Consider the following 21,833-nt stretch of genomic DNA (forward strand, 5'->3'; position numbering starts at 1 on the left):
CAGTTTTGTTTCAGAACGTCCCCCAGACGTGAGCCGGCCTCTACTCCTTCGGGAAATTCCCGCCTTTGCAGCCGGATTGTCCCATAAAGAACACGAGGTCGTTGTCCGGGTGTGGGTTGGCGGAGTCGGGGTAACAAGCCTGGGGTAAGTCGGCTGGTAGCAGCTCAGGGTTCAGTAGCACCCCACACGGCCTTCTCAAGGTACGCCCTCCGCCCTCAAGGCGGTAACCACCAAGCTCCTCCGCGGGGACTGCTGCCGGTCCGCAAACACAGGCCCACCCGCAAGCTCAGATTCGCTTGACACCAGAAAAAAAAAAAAAAAAAAGTGGGAGGAACTGAGCATGCTCCGTGGGGCGGGCGGGGCGCTCCGGCTGCGCGTCGGGGCGGGCGCTTCTTAGGCCGCCTCCGCGCCTCCGCCGCCCGCCGGCTAGTTCCAAGCCGCGCCCGCCGCAGGCTGCGCCCGCCGCCCCGCCCCACCCCGCCCCACCCCCAGCCGCACGTCCCCGCCGCGGCCGCGTCTCCCGCAGAAGCGGTAGCGGCAGCAGCGGTAGCAGCAGAAGCAGCTGCCGCTCCTCCCCGGCGTCTGCCCCCCGCGGTTCCCTCCCTGGCTGCGGGAGAAACAGAGGTAGAGGGAGGACACGGCGCCGCGCTGCCTGCACCGGAGTCCTTCGCCTCGCCCTGCCGGCTCCTCACCCTCGGGAGGAACATGGGTAAGTCACCCTTCCTCCCCCGTCATCGCCTGACATTTTTCTCTTTCTCGGCTTGTTGCGGGGTGGGAAGCATTTCTCGCTCAAAGTTACCGGATTTCTTAAAAATCCCGGTGCGAGACAACGGCTCTTTCTCCGGGGAGAGTCAGCGCACGCGGAACGCACGCCGGGTCTGCGGTCTCCTAGGGTCCGGAGCGCGGGGTCCGACCACCGCCCACCTCGCCACCTAAGCCGCCTCGCCAGCACCCCGCCGCCTCGCTTCTCCTCCTCCATTCCTCCTGCTTAAGCCGGTGGCCGGGCACCAAGGAGCCTGCCCCGCGTGTGCGGGGCTGCAAGCGGGGGTCAGACCGCGAGAAAGCCCACTCCACGGAACTTCCCTGGCAGGGCGACCTCTCCCCACCTTGAGATCGGCTCATTACAAGACGGGGAAGTGCGAGCAAGTAGTTCGTGAGGTGATTTTACCACCTGCACGGAAATTATTTTTTTAGGGGAGAGCGGACAGCCTCATAGGTTGAAAGGATGACTTGTCAGAAGCCACGAGGAACCCGAGGAAGGAGAGATGGAGCCGCTAGCTGTTGAATTAGTGTTTGATGAATACAATGTACAAGTATTCCTGTGCTCATCCCATTTATTGGGCTCTTTCGCCTGTCTTCGGTAGCATGAAACTGCACCATGTAGCATATTACCAAACTTAGTTATTCGTTCCCAGCTTCCCCTGCCTAAACCTGCATTAATCTGATTTTGGTTCCTTTGTAGTTACAGTTAATCTCAGGAGGTTGATTTTAATGAAATATTTAAATGCAAATGTGTATTGTGAGACTACATGTAATTTATTCTGAAAATTTTTCCTACTTTGTTGCCTAACTATTAAACTCAGTAATTACGAAAACAGCTGATGAATTCTGTAATGTAATTAAAAGCCAGAAGTTTTTAAAACAAGAGTAGCAGTTTGGAATACCATACTTATTTCTACATGTTCCCCAGTTTGTTTTCACTCCTGTCTTATAATTTCCTCTTTCTAAAATGTGCCCCATTGGCATCTGTCTACTGGGACTTTTCTCACCCCTCTGTGCAAGTTATTTTAAGCTGAAATGAGTGTGGTCCTTTCATCTGTCATGCGGTGTTCAGCATATCCAGCCTTAAGTCCTGGCAACTCAGAATCTTCCAGGAAGTATCTAAATCTAGAAATGGTGTCAGTGGAGCTTACTTTTAAAAAGCAAATGCTTTAAGGTCTGATTCAGACCTTTGGCCATATATCTGGAAGAAGCCAATCTTGCAGGAGAAGGGGGTATGAATGAAAAATGAATCTAAGGCCCTTAATTTTATTTTCAGTTGTTTAGTATTTTCCCTTTTAATGTAATACTGGTATAATGAACAAATTTCTTGAAAAATTGAGTGGGCCATTTATATGTAGCCTTTCTTTGGGATTATAGATTTTACATAAATATTAATACATATTATTGGACACATTTTGTCTTTCCCTTGAACATACTAAATTTTTATCCTCAATTATAGGCCACAAGTTTGGTTTGTAAAATACATTTCTGCATGTTTCAAGGTGAGCTAAAAAAATCCATTTAATTAAGAATTTAACTTACATGTCAAATCAGTACCTTTTCAGTGGGAGAAATCCCATTCTCTTGCAATACGAGTGAATAAGAATACTTAAAGCAAATGAAATTATTTACTAAAAAATAATCTTGAAACACTTGAGTTATTGCTTGACTTTAAAAAGGCCAAATAGAAATCCATGAAGCTGCTTAGATAACTCTTTGATTAAATTCACCTCTGTCTTCATGGAGCTCTGCGCTTTGTTGGAAGCTTTTTAGCACTTACATAATCTACTTTATAATGAGCTGTTTATGTGTGTGTTGTATATTTAATCATGAGTTCCAGAAGATGAAAATTGTCTTATTAATTTTTGTGTTCCCAACAGTGCTTTCCACATAGTAAATATTCAGTAAATCTTTGGTGAATTAATTATTGAAAACCTGTCTGTTTTTAACTTGTTAACCTGGAAGTATGGGCCCTCAACAAACAGTTGAGTTGATAGGTATTACGGAGGTATGGAGGAAGCAAAATAGAGAAGTACAATTAATTGTATTATGACTGCTACACTCTAGAAAAAGAGTGGGGTTTCTCAGCAGTATGGGTTTTGGGGCACCTCCAGCCAAGCCATTTCCTCCTACACTACTGTTTTCATTGGTAAGGCAATTGAATGTATGATCAGTAGGTACAGACAATGATGTAAAATTGAAACCTTGGAGAGCAGTTTTATATTCTGAGCCAAGGGAGTTTTTATAACTATTCATGTACTCACAAGAGGCAGAAGGAAGTCTGATAAGTGTTAGGGAGAGAAATCACTTTTTAAATTTGTCTTTATAAAAAAATAAGATGACTTTTAAAAAAGATATCCTTATGGCAGTGATTTTTCTCCATAAGAAAATGAAGATAACTTTCTATATAATTTTATGGACCATACTGTTATTTTAAATATATATTTTATTATAAATTCAACATGTATTTAATACTTATTGAATATCAGCTACATGAATACAGTACATTGAATATCAGAATACAATGTACTGTGGGAGGACAAAGATGAACAAAACATTCATATTTCAAATTGTTCATAATCTTAACAGGAAGGCTTATAACATACATAGGTAACTATAGTAGAAATAAAGTATAAGTGATATAAAAAATAGCCTTTACATATATTTTACAGGGTTAGGATGGAGAGAAGATTTTAGAAAAATGATGTTATTTGAATCAAAGGTTGGGTAAACTTCTGAAAGATACAAATGAATGGAGACTGTCAGGTTGAGGATGGGAGGAGAGAGATGGCTTAACTGAAGACAGATGGAGAGGGAATATTCAAGGAGTTTCCAGATACGATTAAATAGCCATGTTTGCCTGGAGCAAAAGGTAAGGAAATAGTGGGTGGCAGGGATGAAAAAGTATTAATAGATAAAGACCAGATAGTAGAGGAGAGTAAATGCCATGCTGAGGAAGTTTTTGGATTTGACTTGTCTACTGAAGGACTATTAAATATTTTTATATAGTGAAGTGATGGATCACATCTATGGTTTACGAAAATTAATCTGTCAGTGAAGTGCAGGATGAATTAGATAAGAAATTAGAGATGGCTTCAGAAGGTGGTGGCTGTAGTTTGGGGGGAAATATTTAATGGCCTGAACTAGGTAGGCTTAGGCAATAGGAATAGAATATTGCAAATAAAGAACGGGATTTACTTGGCAACTGATTGAATATGGAATTGAGAAAGGAGTCATACATTATCACCTTGGCAGTAATGAGAATGTGCAACCTAGTAATACAGATTTAACCTATTGGAAGAGGAAAAATGAGTAGTTATTTTTGGGCCTTTTGAGTTGTACCTTTGGTCTGTAATTTAGATGATCTGTTCCTTAATGACAAGGACTTTCATACTGTTTTGAATACATTCCTAACACTAGTGTCTGGCACACAGTAGCTATGCAGTAAAAGTTTACTGACTGCCCTGGCCAGGTGCTCACTTGGTTGGAACATCATCCCTTAAACCAAAAGGTAGTGGTTTCTATGGCCAGTAGGAGCGAATAGTTAGGTAATTGAGGCAGCTGATTGATATTTCTCTGTCATATTGATGTTTCTCTCTCCCTCTCTCTGCCTGTCTCTCTTGTGATATCCTCCAGTGAGGATAAAAAAAAGTTTATTTACTGACTGAAACTAGGTACAAAGTATTTAACTTATTTTAGTTCTCAAGAGGCTCCAACTAGAAAGCTGGAAGTGATCCACAAATACTCTGTTATGATATTTGAAGTCAGATGGAAAGATGAGAGGCAACAAGGAAAAAAGAGAAAATTTGGCCAAGGTAAGAATCTTGAGGAATACCCTGTAGTTAGGGTAAAGAGTAGAATGATTTGACAGCGAAAAAAGACAGGAGTAGGTAGGTAAGAGTGAAAATTCTAGAATTGGCCCGTAGTTGATTTCAAGAAAGAGTGAATTGTCAAGAAGTTTGTTACTTCACAACAGCCAGAGCATTAAGGACTGAGAAAAGGTTCCAAGTTTGTGTGGTTTGTTTAGAATATTACCCAGTATATATATATTTAAAAGCAGCTTTAAGAGGTATAGTAAATATGGAGGTCAATTATAAATGCTAAATGTTAATGAGTAAGTGGACATAGAGTTTATTATGTATAGTCATTCTGTGTTCCTTGTCCTGTTTAAAGATCTGTATATTAGATTTTTTAAAAAATTTTACTTATTGAATTTTTAGAGAGAAAGAGAAACATCAGTTTGTTGTTCTACTAATTTATGCATTATTTGGTAGATTCTTGTATGTGCCCTGGCCAGAGATTGAACCTGCAACCTTGGCATATCAGGACTATACTCTGACTGAGTTACTTAGCCAGTGGCAGCATAGGTTCTTTTAACATTTTTAAAATGTTCCACTTTACGTGGAGTGACACATGCTGTTTTCTTGCCTGAGAATAATTTGTAATCTCACCATAATGCCTCATACCTCTTTGACATGTCTTTGTGACTTAGTATAGTAACTTTTATTTTTGAAATAACTGTCATGCAGAGTGAGTTTAGGAATGGTTTTATAATTTTATATGACATTTTGCATATTCTTTACTGATAAATGGTTTTATCCCTTTTTATTTACTATTAGTCTTTGCAAATTTGGAATTTCTCTAGTTATATGTGTACCTCTAATTTTATTCTTATTTCCTGGAATTTTGTTTTTCTCTGTAAATATGTATTTAGCAATATAGATGTCTTTTTTCCTTGTATTTTTAAGTCCAAGAGTGGTTTTGTGAAAAAATAGTATGTTTATTTGTACTGTGCAGGTCACAGTAGAGTGATAAAATATTTTTGTAGGCCGATAATCACTAAAGTTAATTAAGAGAACATAGATGATCATTTTTCTTATGTTGGCATTATATCTATTTGTATATGCCCATTTTTTTCCCATATGGGAGAAAGGCTAAATTCACTATACCTGAAAGTATCCTATTCTGAAGTGTCTAATACTACTATTTAGAAAGCAGTAATAGCTTAAATTTATTTTAGAACTATAGAGTTTTAACTTTCACAGTGAAATGTTGGAACTTCTAGGTACCTTTGGAGAAATGTTGGGATTGCTCTTTCCAGAGGTTCCAGATTGCCTGAATCTGAGCTTGGAATTCTGGAGCTATTGGTGGTACTACAGTAGCCCTAAGAATGATCTAAAATTTTAATACCCACTCATGAACATTAGGGTGGGAGAAAGAAAATATACTACTTTGGAAACTCCATGTTAATTTTAGATAACCAAATGTTTGCATAACCATAAGGAAAAAATTTAAATATTTAAAATATTTTCCAAGACATTTAACTTGGCAAATAGCTCTTTCTTGTGGAGAGAGATAATAATAAATGAAGATATTAGAGTGGTTTTAAAGTCTGTTTTTTTCTATGATTCTTTTTCTATGAAACTATGAAATATACTTAGTATCATTGATGTTTTAAATATGTTATAATCATCCATATATAACTTATTTTTCTTTAGTATTCAGAGGGTATTATATACTTGAGGTAGCGGCTTCAGGGTTTGAACCAACTTATTAGCTTTGTCTAAATAGATGGCCTAAAATACCCATGCTGGCCAAGATATGGATGCTGGATTCAAGTTGCAGAGTAACGTAATTCTCTCACTGCATCTATTGATACAACTTTTGTTGCCTAAAACATTCTAGGAGTTAAAACTGAGAATTAAGATACTGATAAATGGAAGTAGTTAACTTCTTGACTTAATTGTACTTAAAATTTAACTTAATTGTACTTAAAATTCCAAAGTTTTTTTTGCTCACAAAATGAAATTTTTCTGTATGTGCTCAGGACCTGGCTTCTTCTCTGAAGACTGTTTTTGCTCGATTTTGACTGTTGTCTTTGCTTTCAACTACTATTTACATACTATTGGCACCTAAATATGTACCTCTGGGCTGTACCTGTATATCTAGTAGATTATTAGACATTTCTACATGCATAGTAAATTTGAACTCATTGAGCTCAAAACTGTATGGTGTAATTTTTAATAATTATAATCAGAGGTGTGCTGGTCAATATTTAATCCAAAGTGCTTGCGCAAAAAGTTTATAGACTTTTGGTGGTTGCGCATTTCCTGTGAATGCACAGCAGGGAAGAGATGAAATGCAGCCTGCCATAATGTAGTGTATCTACCACACAGACGTAGTAACCTCATGAAAACAAGTATTATAAAATGTAATGAAATAATTAACTAGTAATGAGTTTTGAGTATTACCTTTTATAGTGTTCTAATATAACTTAATTTTAAGTTTATATAATTTTATTTTTAATAACATCTATTTTGATAACTGCCTTACAAAGTTTCTGAAAATTTAATAGTTCTATCTCATGGGCTGGTACAAGGGGGCTTTCCAGTATACCGTTGGACTAATAATGACCATTTATTAAGAATTACTGGTATCAGTTATATTTAACTTTACTGCTTTTAAAAATGTTTTTATAATTTAATTTTAATCCTGTCAAGAATTCTGTGAAGTGGGTGACACTATCCCCATTTTATTGACTCAGAGTATTAAATAATTTATGCAAGGGGATGCAATTCATCTCTAAAATCCCATTTTAATGGTTCTCAAACTTCAGCCTGTGGAAGAATCACCTGGAGAGCTTATTTGGGGAAAAAAATTACTGGGCCAACCTCAGAAATTCTGTTTCAGTAAGTGCGGGGTGGGTAAAAAATTTTTATTATCAAAAAATTCTCAAATGCTGCTGTACTTTGAATAGCACCACACTGTAGAGCAGAAGTATGCAGACTTTTAACTTAAGGACCAGATGATAAACATTTTAGGCTTTATGCAGGCCAAGAGGCAAAATCAAAGATATTACGTAGATAAAACAAAATATATATGATGAGAGTAACTATCATCAAAATTTTTTATTGCTGAAATTCAAAATACAAAATTAATTCACAATTTATTGTAATACAGGCTTTGATTATCTTACATTTTCACAAGCTTTGTAGGTTTACTCAATTAAGCCTTTTTCTCTTCCTCACGTATTTCCACCATCATCAGTTGTAACATAGCAGATTCCACTTCAGGTTGTACTGCATTCATGTTTTTTTTTTCAGCTTAGAAAATATTCGTGCATATTGTTGTTTTATGCAGACTTTCTGTAGAGGCCAATTGTTTTGTCACTTCATGCTCAACATTGACCTATCAAAAATAACAACCCTAAGCAATATCGCACATATCTGTCAAGCTCATCAAGAACCAAGAAACCTCTCAAATTCGTTTACCCTTTTTTTAGTTGAATATTAATATTGCCCTGTGTCCTCACTTCTTCAAGCAGCTGTTTTCATTGAAGGCTATTAAACAAGTCCCCCTTGCCCCAAATATTTCTTTGGTTGCTGTAGTTAAAATACAATTTAATTAACTCACCATGAGTAAGCACCTTTTCTTGCTTGGCAACAAATGAGCCACACAGAAACATACTTTGCAGTCTTCTCTTCTCTTCTCTTCTCTTCTCTTCTCTTCTCTTCTCTTCTCTTCTCTTCTCTAGAAATTCTGCTGTTATGAGATACTTTGTTTTATATTTTCTAATTTCTCTGGTGATTACTTTCCTATGAATTGTGAGTATGATGAATGCTTAGTCTGGTAACGTAGGTGTATGTGATATTTTTCTAGCATAGCTGTAGTGTCATTGCATGATATAGTAAGTTTTTCCTCTAATTCATTAATAAGATAGTCCATATATCACTTTAAATTCATGACACTTGAAGGACACTTTTTCTGTTTTGTCATCATGGTGAAAATGCAATGTTGTGGTATGACAATAGACATGGTACTTGAAATACCGGACAGTCATAGCTGCGATTTGTAATGCATCAAGCAACCACATGTGACTGAGAGTGCCACATATGTTTTTGCCTTAGCTACTCAACTGGCGTCATGATGTGGAAACAGCTATAGACAATACATAAAGGAATGATTTCTCTCCACTAGTTGTGTGATTTAATTTTCACAATAATCTCTTAAGTTTAGAATAAATGTGTTAATTTTCAAAAAGTGATATGTTTAATTTTACCACAATTTTGAATACAATTAACTCTTTAGTAATTCAAAAGCTATAAGAGAAATCTCAGAAACTGCAAAATCAAATACCTCCTTAAACCAGATGGAGTATTAGTGATATGTTTTTAACATATTGTTATTATTATTATTATTATTGAATAAGAACCAAGGAATAGATTTCAAATGAAGTGGAAAGTAAGAAAGTGTTGGGGAGACCATTTAATAGGGAACTAATATAAATTATAATATGGAAGCCTTCAATCTCAGTTATCTAATAAAGATGTACCGGCCCTGGAACCAAGGTCTGTTTTTTGTTCCATTTTTTTATATTTTGGCCCTTGAGTTTAAATATATTTTTAAGGAAAAATTATAGCATGGCATTTTAAAAAGTCATAAAAGTGCTGGGCTGCTGGACTGTTTGTATAAAATATTATTTTCTTATATATTAGAAAGCATTTTCCAACATTAAGTATTATATAAAATTAACTAAAATATTTATATAAAAGAATTACATAAAATCCTATGATTTTACAATTATTTTAAATACTTATATAAATTATGTAACATTTATAAAATAATTTTAAATAACTAGGAAATTCCCCAGTTTATGGATGGAAGTTTTGTTTTCCATAGTCAGAAAACACAAACCAGGAATCATTTTACTATAATAAAAAATTTCTTTAACTCTTAGGAAAAATATTCCCCTTTGAAGATTCCTTAAGTAACTTTAGTATATAATATGAGACATCATTATAAAAAAGCAAAACTTACATTGATATATGAGTATTCTCTACAGAAATACAGATGTTTATCTTTAAAGTTATAAGATATTTGGTCTCAAAAATAAAATCGTTTAGAACAAATACAGAAAATTTACATGAGCTGATTAAATTAATATCTTTTTAATCGCTAGAATGCATTCCTGGGGAGGATAGTGATCAGCTCCAAGAAAGAATAATTGTCCACTGTGTCACATTTGTATGGCTTGTATATAACACTATCAGTCAAATCAGAAACTCAAGACTACAATGTTAGGCATTATGGAAAGTGAAAAAATACGTAGTGCAAGTAACCACATTTTCTGCTTTTTAAAAGCTTCACTTCTGCCTGGTAGATAAAGAATAATAAAAGAAATGAATAGTAGATACAGATAAGGCCATAGTTCTCAAAAGAGAAACAGAAACGCCTAAGAATTTAAATGAGAGGTTAGATCATGTTACCTTTTTAGCATCTAGTACAGCTTGTCTGAAATATACAAGTGCCTATTAATTAAAACAATCTGGAAATTTTGCCTCGAATTCATTTACTTCTTCAGTTAAACACTTACTGAAAGCTAGAGTATGCACGTAGCACTGTACCATTCTTGAGATACTATAGCAGAGAGTGCTTCCTGGCACATTTCATTGTGATTATTTTTTTTGTTTTTGCAACATAGTCAGATCTGTACACAGCTGTTAGCTAGTACAGCTCTCTAACATGGTTGGGTAGTAAATTCATCTTGAAGAGCTTACATCTATATAAAGCAAGATCCAGATAGTCCTTGCTTTGCACAGTTTTGATATGCGTGAGATCTGCATGGGTTTTGTTTAAGATGGTAATGTGCAGACGGCCTGTTCAGTGGAAAGAACCAGGACTTTTTCAAGTATTAAAATATAGATAATAGTAACACCTATTTCACAAGGTAATTTTAAATATTAAAATTTAATTTCTGTTTCCAAGTTGAGAGTTTTCATTTCTATTTCCATGGCTGAAAATATAGTCATTTGGGGGAAACACTATTTTATATTGAGGTTTAAACCAATCAAAGGATATATCCTCAATAATAGTACTACTTACTATTTTAACAAAATCATGCAGTGAGTATGAAGTTATTGGAGCAGATTATACTTTCCTTTTTTTTAAAGTTAATTTGAAAGAGACAAATAGACATTGATTTGTTGTTCCACTTGTATATGCATTCATTGCTTGATTCCTGTAAGTCCCCTGACCAGGGAGGAAACTCGCAACCTTGGTTATCAGGACGACGTTCTAACCAACTCAGCTACCCACCCAGGGCCTATATTTTCCAAAGATAACTACAAACAATATCTCTAACCCCACATATTCTTTTAGAACTTGCTACTCCTCATTGAGAATTGGGGAGTTCTCTTCTGTGGGATTTGAGCACACTTATGACTGGTAAACCAGTAGAATGCTTCAGAAGTAATACTGTATGGTTTCTTTAGCTCAATCTTAAAAGGCAGTACTACTTCCACTGTATTTGAACACTCACCTGCTTGGAGCACTAAGTCAGAGACCCTGAAGCTGCCATGCACTGAGGAAACCAAGCCATGTGGAGAGACCTAATATCTCATGTGGTCAGTCCTAGCCTTCAAGTACTTCCAGGCCAGTCATCGGACATGTGAGTGAGTGAACTATCAGATGATTCAGATGATACCGGCCTCAGCCACTGAATTACTCCCAGAGACATCCCTAGACTTTGAGACTCTGCTTCAAGGCTCCAGTCCTGCTGAAGCAGAGATAAACCATCCTTAATGTGCCCTGTGTGAATTCCTGGTTCAGAGAATCTGTGAGCACAATAAAATGGCTTTTGTTTTATGTCAGTAAGTTTGGGGTGGCTAGTTATGTAACAATAATGATGGAAAGGATATAAAACTTGAAAGATATATTGTCTCACTAAGAAACAGGTTACTATTAAAAACTCATCAAAGTGGGAACTACCTGTTGAATAAATGTTTACTGTTTTGTTTTGTTTTTTTTTTCACTTTAAATGAAGATAGCCAAACAGCTCTCTAAATGAGAAATTCATTCCCTTATCCAGTCAGTTAATCAACCATATGTTCACTGGGTACCTCTTATGTGCCAAGTAATAGGTATAATGAAATGACTATACAGCATACATCTGAGGGGGATATGTTCTAAGACCCCCCAGTGGATACCTGAAACTCAGGATAGTACTGAAACACACACACACTGTTTTTCCTATACATAGATATCTATGATGTATAGGAAGTTTAATTTAAAATTTTAGTTTAAAGTGTAATTAAAAAATTAGGCACACACAACAATAATAATAAAAAAGAATTATAACAATATACACTCATAAAAGTTACGAGAATGTAGTATCTCTCTTTCAAAGTATCTTACTATACAACACTTCTTAAAGGAAGCACTTTACAGCTCCCTTTGGCACATATCAATTTCCAGCACCACTATTCATGTCCTTTGGGGGCATTATTAAGCAAAATAATGGTTCCTTGAAACAAGCACTGTGGTGCCATGACAGTCAGTCTGATAACCAAGATGGCTACTGAGTAACTAATAGACGGGGAGCATACAGCGTGGGTAGCTGGACAAAGGGAAGATTCACATCCAGGGTGGAACTGAGTAGGAAGGCACAAGACTTCATCCTGCTACTCAGATACTCAGAACAGGATACACTTTAAAACTTATGATATGAATGGTGTATTTTTAGAATTTTCTGTTTAATATTTTTGGTCCGCAGTTAACCACAAGTAATCAAAACTGTGAAAAGTGAAACTGCAGATAAACAAAGGACTACTAGAACTAACAAGGTGCCCTGTACAATACTGTGGGGGAGCATATATTAAAAATTAAGCAAAAAATGTTAGAAATTGTGACTGGTGCTGTGAAGGTTGGATGCAGTGATAGAGAGTGACCCTGGAGGGTAGTGAAGAAGAGATTTAGAATGTGCAAAAATGGTCTCTGGGCTGGTGACGTCTAGGTTGAGACTTGTTGAGGAAAGGATGGCAAGCAAAGAGTATTGGGGTTGGGATAAAAGGAAGAAGTTTTAAAAGACCCAGGTGTCAATATAGGTGGTGCCAAATAAGTCTGAACTGCTTTTATTACTTATTAATGGGTAGTTTTGACAGATTGCTGTAATTTGACTAACGTTATGTCTTATTTTTTCCCCAGTGTTGTTACTTTTTTTCCCTGATAGTTACTTTTTACTTTAATTATAAAAGAACTTAGATGTTATACATTATTTATACTTTATTTCAAAAAAAATTAACTTACTATCCATTTAATAAGATTAAACAAGTATATCTGAGATATGATACCCTACAACTTTTTAGTTTATAGAAGAGATACTTACAGTTTTTTTTTCTGTAGAAAAAAATCAACTTCTTGAAACTACCAGGCCCCTCCTAAAGAAATAAATATTAACCTTGGTTATGAATGATATCCTAGGATTTTTAATAAAGTGCAGGTTTAGTCTTACGAAATTAGTCACTGGTTGTATCAGGCATCACTAGAGCCTGTTAGTATTATTGATGTGCATTTTTAAGGCTGCGTTTTCCTGGGTTGACATGGAACATAAATGATTTCTTATTTTATAACAGAGAATTCCATTATATTTTTAGATTCTGTCATGAACTGGCAATGCACAAAAGTCTGATATAGTATATACCTTACTTTGAAGTTAAAAAAAATGCCTGAAATTCTGAGATGAGAGCAACAGTTCAGGTAGGGATGTGGTCCTGGATATCCTACTAGAGTGTCCATCAGGTAGAAATTTTTTGTATAATGTCATCCAGACGACATTTGTCTTTTTCGTTGTGTTGACATTTGCTCTAATAAGATGTGAGTAAAAAAACTGCCAATGCTTTAGTCTGTGTGAACCAGGGTAGTAATAGCATCAAACTGTACTAGTAGTTATGATATTCTTTATTTACCTTCATATTGTTGAAGTAATTATTAGCAGTTTCATTTAAGAATGCCCATAAGAAAGCAGAAAAAAAGTCTTTTTAAAAATCTCAACCTTGCCCTGACCAGTATGGCTTGGTTGGTTGGGTATCATCCTGCAAAGTGAAGGGTTGCTGGTTCAATTTTTGGTCAGGACACATGCCTAGGTTGCGAGTTTGTCCCCAGTAAGGAGCATATGAGAGGCAACTGACTGATGTTTCTCTCTCACATTGATGTTTCTCACCTTTTCTTCCTCCCTTCCTCTCTCTCTGAAAATACATAAATAAAATCTTTTTAAAAACCAACAACCTTTGTGTACACATTAAAACTATTTTGTCTGCTGAAATGAGAAGTACATACATAGCACTTTCATTACATTGCAAAGTCTGGTGGTTATTTTGAAGAAGCAAAAGGTTGAGTTGTTGAGTTGTGAACTGACCAGGGTACTTTTTTTTTTGTCATGGAATAACACTTTTTATTTGAAAGAAGTGGCAAACTGATTTTTCATATTTGGCAGACATTTTCTCATAAATGAATGAGGTTAATTTGCCATTTAAGGAAAACAATTGACCGTATTTGTTGCCAGTGATAAAAATGGAGTTTTTAAGAAAAAATTAGTGATTTGGAACATTTACATCATCTTGAGCATGACTAGTTCTCAGTGCTGAAGGAGTCTTTAAGTGAGATTGGTGGCATTAACAAATGTGATATTTTAAAATAGTTCAATGAAATGTGTCAGTATTTGGAAGGTATGCTTAACTCTGACCTAAATTTTAATGACCCAATGTATTGATGATAAATATCTTGCATGCCTAACAGATTTAAATCACAAGAGACCAGTGAATTTTAATGTAAGAGTTGGAAAGGTTATTAATACTGTTTCCACATGGCAACTAACCTTTAAAAAACTGCCACTTGTTATGTTTTGGTGTGGTATCAAAGAATATCTATGATTATTCGAAAAGGCCATTAGATTCTACTTCTGTTTTTCAACTATGTATATGTGCAGTGTGGCTGAATTTTCTTCATCTACTCAACCAAAACAACAAATTACAAAAGATTGAGTGCAGAAGCAGATATGAGAATCAACTGTCTTCTGTTAAGGCAGACGTTATGGTGATTTGTAGAAAAAATACCACCTTTTTCAATGTGATACATAAATACAATGGAATACTACTCAGCCATAAGAAAAGATGATATACTGCCATTTGCAACAACATGAATGAATCTTGAGAATGTCAGGCTAAGTGAAATAAATCACATGGAAAAAGTCAGTAACCATATGATTTCACTTGTACTTTGGATATAAAACTGAAAGCAACAAACAGAGAAGACACATAGAAACTCATAGACACAGACAGTGTGGTGATTGCTGGAGGGAAAGGAGAGTTGAGGAGGCAGAAACCGGTGAAGGAGCTTAAATACCTGGTGACAGAGGGAGATGACCGGGTGGGGAGCACAGTGATTTATTATAGAATTGTACACTTGAAACCTGTATAATTTTATTAACCTACTTCATCCCAGTAAATTTTATAATTTTTTAAAATACCATTTTTTATAATTTTTTTAAATACCATTTTTTCTTCAATAAGTTTTTGTCTTTCATTAAAATATCAATTATGTAGCAGTAGTTTTATAATTGTCAGATTTTTATTAACTAAAATCTTAAAAAGTCTCAGTTTTAATTTTTAGTATGTTAAATATCAATAGGAAGAATTTGTGTAAAACACTATTAGAGATGCTGAACAATTTTTAATACCGTAAAGAGATTTTGATAATCTATGGCCTAGGCACAGGGGTGTCCCACTTTTTGGCATCTCTGGGCCACACTGGAAGAGTTGCCTTGAGCCACACATTAAATATATTGCAACACGTAATCACAAAAGAATCTCACAATGTTTTAAGTACATTTATGATTTTGCATCAGGCCACATTCACAGCCACCCTGGGCCACATGTTGCCTGAGGACCGCGGGTCTGACACCCTGTTGGAATCCAAATATAACTTAGGAGGTGACCATAGTTTATGATAAAAAATGTACATGTTTTGGGTTAAAGCAATATTTTAATTTGAAGTGTTTTCCGAATAGCAGTGTTAAAATAGGTTATATGGTTATCAGACTTGGTATTAGTTTAAGTCATATTATTTTGAAACATTTCTAAACTTTTATCTTTTTTATGTCTTTAAAATACAGCAGAGGAAGCATAAAATAAATGAAATACTACAATTTTTCTATGGAACGAAAGTTTTGGTTTTTGTTTGTTGTTGTTTAACCATGACTCATTTCCTGAACAAGGTTAAAAATAAGGTATAAGAATGCTGAAAAAGATGTTCTGTGACAATGTGTTGAATATTCCTGGTATTTTACTTATACAAAATGAATACTTATATTTGACTTAAATGGGTAAAATTTTACTTAAAAGGTTGGAAATAGTACCGTCCATCGCCATTTTTGGAATGCATGGGGGTGTTAATTTACTATAATGAGAGCCATTGCCTATTAGTGGTAACTGTTATGTAGCATGAGATGGCCATATTGTTAGTGAGGTTTCTGATTTTTTTTTCTATACGTAGATAATCTCAGTGATACCTTGAAGAAGCTGAAGATAACAGCTGTTGACAGAACTGAGGATAGTTTAGAAGGATGCTTGGATTGTCTGCTTCAAGCCTTGGCTCAAAATAGTAAGTTTCATTATCTTACTCAAATGCCAAACAAAAAGATCAGCAGTCATTGGTACGTAGTTTATCATATAACTTGCACTCACATAACTTGAATTCTTTTGAATCCTATCTCTAAATACTGAGGTTGTTTTACATATTCCACTCTCCTACCCCACATCTCCACCCACAAGCTTCTGAAAGCCAAGTTGATAGTTGGGAGAAAGGAGGAATTGACTGGTGGTGGTGATGACATTAATACCACTCTCAGAGAGAAGCCATTATTTTATTCATAACAGATAAGCACCATAGTTGTTTTTCTTCTTAACACATTGGTTCTTTCTTAAAAAAAAAAAAAGAAGACTATGTTTGTATGTGGGGAGACTAGGGAGAAGCAGAGGAACCTTAAAATACCTAATTATTTTTTCTGAGATTTTATGGCCACACTTTTAATAATTTTACTTAAAAAATGTGTATGCTTAGATTTAATTGAAAAGAACCATTAGTAGTTATGCCCAAGTCCCTTGAAATTGAGGTAAGACTTTGGTGGTATGGTAAATAATGTTACAAGTGAAATTTATAAAGTTCTTCATTGATAAACACATTGTATTATTGCATTTGATCCATCATATTTCTGAGCATTAATTTCTGTATTCTCACAGTGAAGAGATAGGTACAGAATGAATTTCATTTCGCTTGGTTGTGCTATGGTTTGCACTGTGCTTGTTTGTAATTATGCCATTATCTTATCCTGGGACTAATTATGTAGTGACAAAGAATTTAGGAGAGCGAGTATATATTGTTAAAAGTTTCATTTTCAAGCACTCAGAGATCTTGTGTCACTTCTTTTTAATTCATTTTTTTAGTAAACTGATTAGAAAATCTAAAATAATTGATTTTAGTACTCTTCATCAAAAAACACGTTTTAAAGCTAGGTTTGAAAATTCTTTTTCCATAATTCTCTTTCTTTTGCTATTAGACATAACAGAGAAGGCATTTAACATAAGGACTTTAGTAAGAGCATCTGCATAAGGTTCACAATGGTAAAGGAAAAGAGGTACATGTAGTAGATACCTGTGGCTATTTAAATCTAATAATTAAATTAAAAACTAAGTTCCTTAGTTTGACTTTCAGTAGCCCAGTTTGGTGAGTGACTGCCTTCTTGAGCATCACAAATACAAATCGTTTCCATTATCACAGAAAGTTCTTTCAGATAATACTGGTCTAGAGGACTAGAAACACCATGTGATGGCCTGATTTTCACACATGCTTACATAAGCAGATTTATATAATCATGTCAGTAGTCTAAGTAAATTGAGTATTTCAAGTTCATTTCTTTTGAATAGCTGTTTTATTATAACCCTTTGTTTTCAATGGCCCAGTTTTTTCTCTGTGCTATAAAAAGGTAGAATTATTTAAATGAATCATTTGTTCAGGATCTGAAGGACATGGAGGTGATGTCATTTGTTGTGTGTGAAGGGTTTCTCAGTCCTTCTGTAAAGACTGGTAAAGAGATGGAGAAAAGAAATTTAAAATGGAAGCAAAAGTTTATAACTTTTTAAAGAACAGATTCAAAAAATATTAATAATTATTTCAGATTAAAATTCAGATTTACAGGATTATTCATAGAATTCATTTATTGAAAATGGTCTTGACTTTGTCATCAAATATTAAAGTCAAGTAGCCACAAGTTATTAATAAAAAACAATGACCTCTACTGTTTAAACTATTGACTCCCCAGGAAGGGAACGAAAGAAATAAGTCTTTTGTAGAAGCTATATCAAAATGTATGCCCTCATATTTAAGATATTGACACACAAGAATTTTTTTTTTGCTTTACCTCTAAAACAGCTTTATTGGTGTCTAACATCTAATCGGATACCATCAAAATAATGAATGGATTTCTCATTCCGAAATTTTTGTTTTGTATCTTCACAGTCCCTTTCTTACACCTTTCCAGGCAACTACTGATCTGTAGTCACTACACATTAATTTGCATTTCCTAGATTTTTACATAAATGGAATCATGCCCATATGATTCCTTTTCATTTGGCTTTTTTCACTCAGCATATTTTGAACACAAAAGAATTTGATATAGGAAAAGGGAGTTCATACAGATGTCTAGTCTTTGACTTAAAGACCGATTTCTATCATTGATTGAGCACCTACCATGTACTCAGCACTAGACTCTTTCTATAGCACTATAGAAGGAAGAAAAAAAAAGCACCGAGACTTTTTCTCACTACTGTATCTTTCCTGTAGCTCCTCAGGAGGTATTATTATCACTACTTAAAAGACAGTGGAAACTGACCCTGTAGTATTACTTGCTTTGCTCTGGCAGAATCAGAGTTTGGATAGAAACTCTTAGTTTACAAAATAAAAAATTACATTCTGAGTGAAGTGCAGCTTTTTGCTGAGTTTACAGAATGTGAAATTGTGTAAGTTAGGTTTTAATATGCCTTAAATATTTATTTTTTAAATTTCAAATTGTTATTTAAGAGAAAGGGTGATGTATAAACCTTTTTTTTTTTTCACTTGAGCTGTAGAATGTTACTTTTAAAGGTATTTGTTATATTTTATAAAATTAACACCTGGTTTTTAAATAAGAAAAAGTAAAAATACCAGTAAGATATTTATTTTCGACAGTTGTTCCTACTTCCCTAAATAAAGTGATTATTCTGTTGCTACTGTCCTCTTAAAGGTAAAATTATACAACAGCTAACTTAAGTGAATCTCTAGTGTTATATATAAAACAGAGACCTTCTAGTTTCATAATTCTTCTTAGTGTCAGGTGCTTTAACTAAAAATATCACTGTTTGCACCAGCATTGCACCTGATCGAGAAAGAATGATTTCTCCGTTTTGTCCAAATGTAAAATGGTAATGTGTGTAATGAGAATCTAAACTTAAGTTTCATTTTATAATCTGCTACCCTCTCATTGGAAAGGGCAGTTTTGAAAGGAAAGAAATTACGCTTCTAAAATTTACACTGTGGGAATTTAGTATATTTGAATTGCATGTTACAAATGATCATAATCTGAAATTAGAACTTGTACTTTGATGTATGACTTCAGAGTGATTTTCATTTTTGTTTTGATAATATTAAATACAGTATATGTGTCAGAATCTTAAGAGATAAGAAAATTTTAGTACTTACTAGGTTTTATGGAAAACGTTTTGTTAAGCAAGCATTTTGTGTAAATCTCTGATCTAAATTAATATAGTATTCATTTTCTTATATAAATACCTCAGATCTCAGTTTTAAAATGTTTTTAGTAAATATATGAAGGCTACCAGCCAAGAAATCAGCTTCTGTTTATTCTTGTCTCCTTTGAATCAGAAACTTCTTAAAAGATTCTCAATAAATGCTTGCTGAATTATAGTATGATTACTTTATTTTGTCCTTTTTTGAAAATTAAAACAATATAGCACCTATTTTCATCTCTGAATATTAAGACAGGAATTGTCATTAGAGACAATCTTAATCACCTTGCAAGACAAACTATCATAAATCAAGGGACCAAAGACAAGGAACATTAACAGTCCATTCCTTATAAAAGTTCTGTTCCATAGTAAGAGCATGGGGATTATGTTGCATATTTGGGGAACAAAAAAACAATGCCATCATGATAACCAACATAGCTTTAAATTATTTTCCTGTAGGATTAGGCTGTTTTCCTCTGTCTCATTGTCTCATTTACCTTAAAGTACTATAACTTTGTTTAGTTAATTGCCTGATGACAATTTCTGTTTCATTACAAGAGTTACATAATTGTTTATTTTCATAGAACAACCCTGTGAACCCTGGCTGGTGTAGCTCAGTGGATTGAGTGCTGGTCTTCAAACCAAAGGATTGCTGGTTCAGTTCCAGTCAGGGCACATGCCTGGATTGCAGGCCAGGTCCCAGTAGGGGAGCTGGGAGAGGCAACCACACGTTGATGTTTCTCTCCCTCTTTTTCTCCCTCCTTTCCCCTCTCTCTAAGAATAAATAAACAAAATCTTTAAAAAAAATAAAAAACTTAAAAAACAACAACCATCCTGTGAGAGAACACATTTACTTTTCTTTAAAGAAAAATGTATTTACTGTCTAGCTCCACATTCCTTACTTTATATCATAGTACTTGTGTGCCTGTTGAATTCTTAGGTTATTTCTCAGCCCTTATATTGATTTTTGCCTCTCTTCTAAAATATAATCCTAAGTATATCAAATTATATGCACAAGCTGCTAATGTAGGTTACTCTGGTTCCTCTCTAACCGTAAGAACTTTCTGTTGTCATTTGTTTTTGGTCTGCTTTGTGCCTTTTATGTTTATGAACAGGTTTACTGTCAGGTACCAATATTATTTGTTAAGTTAGGGACTTTAAAACTTATAGTCAACTGTTTTTCAGTAGCCATGTTAAATCTGCAGTTATTGAACATGAAGGATTGCTGCTGTTTTAGGAGAAATGAAAAATTATTTCTCTTAATTCTTTTGTAGTAATAACTAGATTTCACTTTTTTACCTTAAGTTATCAGCTACACCACAAAAGAGCTATGTTTCCTTCACATACTAATTTATTATGTTCTTCACCTCCTTCACATATTTTTGTATCATCTGGCTCTTTTTTATTCTGTTTATTGTTCATGAGGGCTTATGGTTGGTACTAATCATAAATTATCAAAGGATCAGTTTTTCCTAAATAAATACAAGGGTAAGCAAAAGTAGATTTACAGTAGGTTTACAGTTGTTCATATGGAATAAGACATGCAGGTTATAGCTTTATTAACTCTGTTTCACATACAACTATAAACCTACTTTTCCCCTCCTCATATAGTATTTGGAGAACAGAGGAGATGAAACTAGATAAAATGGTCAACTAAAAAGACATTGACAATTCTTGATGAACTGACACTCCTGGATTGCTATTATTCTGTAATAGTGACAGCAACCTAAATCTGAATTTTTTCCACACATCCTCTAAAAATTCATACAGATTAACAAAAAGATCAGTTAAAACCAATTAACCATAACCTATTCCTCTAGCATAACTAGGAGACAGACTAGTAACTAGAGATTATCTAGGAGAGAAATAAGTATACAAATACAGCCTAGTCAGCTACAGAGCCCATTTTGAGAGTGTTCAGTGAAGACTGCAGAGACTAACATGGAAAAGGTGAAAGGGGAATGGGTTGAACCATGATCCCAGGGGTGACATAGTACACAATCAAAATTGCCTTTAGAAAGAAAAGGTCCTACTTTGGTGGGAAAATACTAAGAACTGGTCTTAGATTCTACTAGAATGCTGGCTATTGGGAAATCAAAAGGAGGAGTGTTATACAAAGAACACAGAACCCTAGGCAATAGATCTGGACAGTGCTGCTTTTGTGGATGAAATGGCTCACCTTTATAACTCGGTGGTGAAGGGAAAGAAAGAAGTAAGAAGGAGAAATTAAGTGTTTGGTAGAAATAAGAAAACCATAAAATAACTCTCTTTGGTTTAAGTTCAAAAGAGGGATCTTTTGGACTAAGAAACCTAGGTATTCGTTTAAATCTTTACTTTTACTGTGTACATCTTTATTACTAATTAAGGGAAATAAAGACTGCATTGAATAGGAAATTGCAGATGATATACATAAAAAAATGCTACAAGGAATAAAGCAGAAAATAAGAATCAAAACAT

The 21,833-nt window shown here is 35.0% G+C and overlaps 1 protein-coding gene across 3 annotated transcripts in view; it reads left to right on the plus strand.

Annotated features, from left to right (window-relative positions):
* Positions 1 to 479: 479 nt before the first annotated feature.
* RAP1GDS1 (Rap1 GTPase-GDP dissociation stimulator 1) overlaps positions 480 to 21,833 on the plus strand; it is a 147,461-nt gene continuing 126,107 nt past the window's right edge. For all 3 annotated transcript variants that reach the window (XM_037141639.2, XM_037141640.2, XM_037141641.2), the window contains exons 1-2: positions 480 to 709; positions 16,090 to 16,197. In XM_037141639.2, coding sequence (XP_036997534.1) covers positions 706 to 709; positions 16,090 to 16,197 — 112 coding nt within the window. In that variant the 5' untranslated portion in view covers positions 480 to 705. The remainder of the gene's footprint in view (positions 710 to 16,089; positions 16,198 to 21,833) is intronic.

Source organism: Artibeus jamaicensis, unplaced genomic scaffold, assembly GCF_021234435.1.
Source record: "Artibeus jamaicensis isolate MK-2021 breed Jamaican fruit bat unplaced genomic scaffold, CSHL_Jam_final contig_452, whole genome shotgun sequence".
Classification (NCBI taxonomy): Eukaryota; Metazoa; Chordata; class Mammalia; order Chiroptera; family Phyllostomidae; genus Artibeus; species Artibeus jamaicensis.